The 4,399-nt window shown below is 39.0% G+C and overlaps 1 protein-coding gene across 1 annotated transcript; it reads right to left on the bottom strand.

Annotated features, from left to right (window-relative positions):
- On the bottom strand, positions 1,595-2,544 carry LOC105173054 (NDR1/HIN1-like protein 12). Its single transcript, XM_011094701.2, has one exon. The coding sequence runs from the start codon at positions 2,430-2,432 to the stop codon at positions 1,734-1,736; it is 699 nt and encodes a 232-aa protein (XP_011093003.1). The 5' UTR covers positions 2,433-2,544; the 3' UTR covers positions 1,595-1,733.

Here is a 4,399-nt window from a genome sequence, read left to right as displayed (position 1 = left end):
GTCTTAATCTGTGATTTGTCCTGACGGTGGAGAAATGGCAGCAAACAGTTTCAATGCGAATTTTCGACGAAAAAACTTCAAATTTTCATATCTTAACAAATATTTAATAAAATTGAACTAGGTTGGTCTCGTTAGAACCGTTAGGTCGAGGCGAGTCCAGTGGCGGTGGTTCGTGATTGTGGGTCGCTCTGGTGGCGGCGAATCGACGGCCGAAAAGTGCGGTGTTCGTGCTAAAAATTCATTATTTACGATTGATAAAACTTGAAATTGTTTGTGGGGAAATGTTCGTCTCATCAAGGGGAGTCGAACGGTATATTTGATGGCTAACAATTCGCCATAATAATGCCGAAATTTTAACGAGAAGTTGACAACAATTCATCGTAAAATAAAATTTTTTTTTTAAAAAAAAAAACTCTCTGGCACCGCGGTCTGTGACCGCGGTGCCACAGAGAAAATTATTTTTTTTTTAAAAAAAATGAGGCACCGCGGTGTCAGACCGCGGTGCCACTTACTTTCCTAATCTTTTCAAAATGGCATATTTTGACTAATTTTTTCTTTTTTTCGCATTTATTAAATAAATTTGCCAGCCTTTTCCTCCAACTCCAAGTGACCACTTAAGAACCATGGGTAAGCCATCCCTTGATAGAATCAAAAAGCGTCGAGAGAATTTGCCCTGGTTAGTTGATCGCTTAGATAGACGAGGGTGGAATAAGATATATTATTCGTATTCTCTGTGGAGAACGGATCAGCTTTTTATACAAGGAATTAAATGCTAAACTGTTAAAGCGCAAATTCGATGCCAATAAAGCAGAGCAATTGCTTCAAGAGTAATACTCATTACTAGTTATTTGTGGTGGCACACTTCCTAGATGTGCAAATTCTATTATATTATTTAATAAAATATTTATTAGTTTATAGAATATATAAGAAATAATATTAAATTTATAAAAAAGAATTATCAAACAATGAGTGAAAATTAAAAAAAATATATATCAAAAGATGGTGGAGGAGTGAAAATTTAAATGAATAAATAAAAAACCTGAATTAAATATTAAAAGAACAGGAAGAAAGAAGAAAAAAGAAAAAAGAGAGAGAGAGACTTTTTTTGCTCCCTTAATATATACTCCATATAAAGCTAAGAAAGAATCAATCCCCATTAGACCTCAAGTAATTAATCCCTTTTCCCTTTCTAAATTCTTATCCAAGAAGGCACTGCACGAGCAAACACATTTCTGTCTTTTCAAATCATAATTCTACTTAAGTTGTAGATAATTAAAAGTCCAGTTATTAGATTTAGACGAGGCTATAGCCGCTGCTTATATAGATAATTAGATTAAGAAACTGACAGGCGCATCTTTCATGTACGTATTTTAATTTTTACGAAATTTTATATATAAGAAGTTAATTAAATCAGGTATGAGGTTAAAACCCATGATTGTTTCTGGAAAATGACTTAAATCGAATTGCTTATAAACTGAGTGCGCTTATAACTACATCTGGGCATGTAGATGACTGATGTCGATCACCACTGGTGATGTCTTCATTAATTAGATCATGAGAATAAATGATCTTAATTAGTAATTGTACTATCCGCTTTTCAGGCAATACCATACCTTAATTAATCAGCGAATAAAATCGATAATTTACAAGCAAAATTAACTTCATGTCAGCATTGCGGAAAGAAAGGCGGTAAAATTAAAACAATTAAAGCTTACGAACTGAACTAGATCAATTCACACGTCAACTATGCAGGCCGGAGATCCAAGCAGAGGCAGTTGCCCGACAATCCCTTTCTTCAACCCCACAAACAAATCGCACCTTACATATACTCCGTAACGCCTACTCCTTATGGCTCCCGCCTTGTATCTCAGCTTCCCCGTCAACACTAGCCTCAGGCCCACCACCCCGTAAGCCTCGTCCATCATCAGCCCGTTAACCACTTCAGCCGGCACTGGCAGGGTAGATCCTCCCAGCACCGGGGACAGAGCCACCGTGCTTTTGGTCTCGTGAAATAAAGGTGGCAGGATTACTGGTGGCGTGATGGCCTGGTTCTTGTAGGAAACAAACGCCGAAAGTTGATTGTAGAAAATGGAGACTCGTTTGTTGGGGTTTCTGGTCACCACCGTGAACTGCATGGTTGTAGATATGAAAGGCGGAGAGGTGGCGTTCAGTTCATAAACGGCGGCACTAACGACTCTGAACTTTGGCTTATGCGGGCGATAAACTAACCAGACTGTAAGAGCGGTGATGCCGGCCAAGAGTAGGAAGATGACTATAGCTGCGCATAGGGCCCCGCGTCGATCTCTGACTGGATAGCTGTATCCTTTAGACGGCGCACCTTGTTCCTTGCGGAGCTTCTTCTCATCTTCTTCTGTCATTTTGACAGGTTGGTTATGTGTTACTTCTACTCTGCTGGGTTCTTCTTCTGCCATGAAAGACTGTGTGATATAGGGGAAGAGAATCAAAGGTGGCGACGAAAGGGAAGCTATACGGTTCGAGATATGGATGGTAATCGTGGCGAGAGAATAAGAGAAAGGTAGGCCAGCAAAAGGTATGCGCGGGACAAGTGGAACATATGACGAAGCATATAATAATAGGAAGAAGAATACGAATTTCTTCATTTGTTTCATTTATGAAGCGTGTTTTGCACATCCTCGGCGTGTGCATAAAATTTTAAAAATAAATTATAAAATAAAATATTATGCAAAATTAAGATTTTCTTTAACTATTTCAATGTTTTAAATTTATAATGAATAAATGAAAAATATTCTTGATGTAGTTTGCGATTCAATTGGTGCTTATTGCACGAGGCATTGTCTACTTTGATTTTGTATGAGTCTCGTGATTTGTCCTGGAAAGGTGCTTCTCTAGGGAGAGGAGCCCTTAAGGCTTATAACTCACTCAAACTTCTCGTTTGCAACCAATATAGAACGCTTGCACCAACCCCCACGTGAGAGACTTGAGGGTGGTAGAGGGTTTTTTCCGCACAGACCAGACGATGCGATGCGGCTTCAAACTCGGTAAGGGTCCCATTGCGCGAGGTACTGTCCACTTTGAGTTCGTATGAATAAAAAAATGAGATCAACTAAATTTATTAATTGAGGTGCAATTTAGCACCATAACACTAGAACTCAATACTGACTTCTCTTTTTTCTTTTTTCTTTTTCCCCTCCTCTCCACCTCAATGATGAATGAGGTATTTATACTAATATAATATTATACTAATTAAAGTAGGTAAGATAAAATACTATTTTATCCCTCACATATCCTATTAGGGGGATTTTATTTAAAAAATGCCAAAAAAAAAAAAGTTAGTAAAGTAATGCCATTTGAGAAGTTTCAGTAAAGTAAGCGGCACCGCGGTCTGTGTCCGCGGTGCCTCAATTTTTTTAAAAAAAAAAAAAAAAATTTCTGTGGCACCGCGGTCACACACCGCGGTGCCACAGAAAAATGTTAATTTAATTGCCACCGCGGTCAGTGACCGCGGTGGCATGTTACATTATAAAAAAAAAATTAAAAACAGTGAAGAACCGCTATCTGGGATAGCGGTTCTTCACTAAAGTATAAAAAAAAAAAGCAGTCAAAACCTGCAGCCTGCAATTGCAGGCTGCAGGCTGAGGCACCGCGCTTACCAAGCGCGGTGCCTCAGTTACATTCACGGGCACACTTCTACAGTGTGCCCGTGAATACATTTGATTGCAGCTCACACTATTTAAGTGTGAGCTGCAATCCTCCTTCACCATACTCCAACATTTCCTTCAACATTTTCTCACATTTGCTCCTTCAACATTTCCTTCAAATCTCTCGGCAATTCCTCCTTCTTCAACAATTCCTCCTCCTTCAACAATTCCTCCTCCTTCATCTTGTTCTTGTTTTTGCACAATTATTACATCTTTGTCTTTAAAAAAATTTAGAGCGAAAATGTCGAATTTTGGTCCTATTGATACCAGTGTTTTGTACGGGCAATTAAATCACAGAACAGAAGATGTGTCCGAAAATCCGGATACAACTTTATCAGTACGACGTGGTGATATTGCTTTTTTTCGCGTCCTGCAACTAGCACCACGTCATATTCGTGTTTTACAAGTACTCCAAAATATGGGGTTTCTTGGTGTTTTGCAATGTGGGCATGTTGAAATTGACACCCACTTGATCACTGCTTTGGTAGAGAGATGGCGCCCGGAGACACATACTTTCCATTTTTCGGTGGGTGAAGCTACTATAACACTGCAAGATATCGCCATCCTGTGGGCACTCCCGGTGGAAGGTAATCTTATTACCGGGATAGATACAAGGTGTAGTACCCAACAATGGCAAAATTATTGTCATCAATTGTTGGGTTTCATGCCCAATGAAGATGCATTTAGATGGTCCAGAATAAAATTGTCAGTGTTATATG

Source organism: Sesamum indicum, linkage group LG11 (genome assembly GCF_000512975.1).
Source record: "Sesamum indicum cultivar Zhongzhi No. 13 linkage group LG11, S_indicum_v1.0, whole genome shotgun sequence".
NCBI classification, from domain to species: domain Eukaryota; kingdom Viridiplantae; phylum Streptophyta; class Magnoliopsida; order Lamiales; family Pedaliaceae; genus Sesamum; species Sesamum indicum.
The sequence above is the reverse complement of the archived record's forward strand: the minus strand, read 5'-3'. Positions and strand labels throughout refer to the sequence as shown.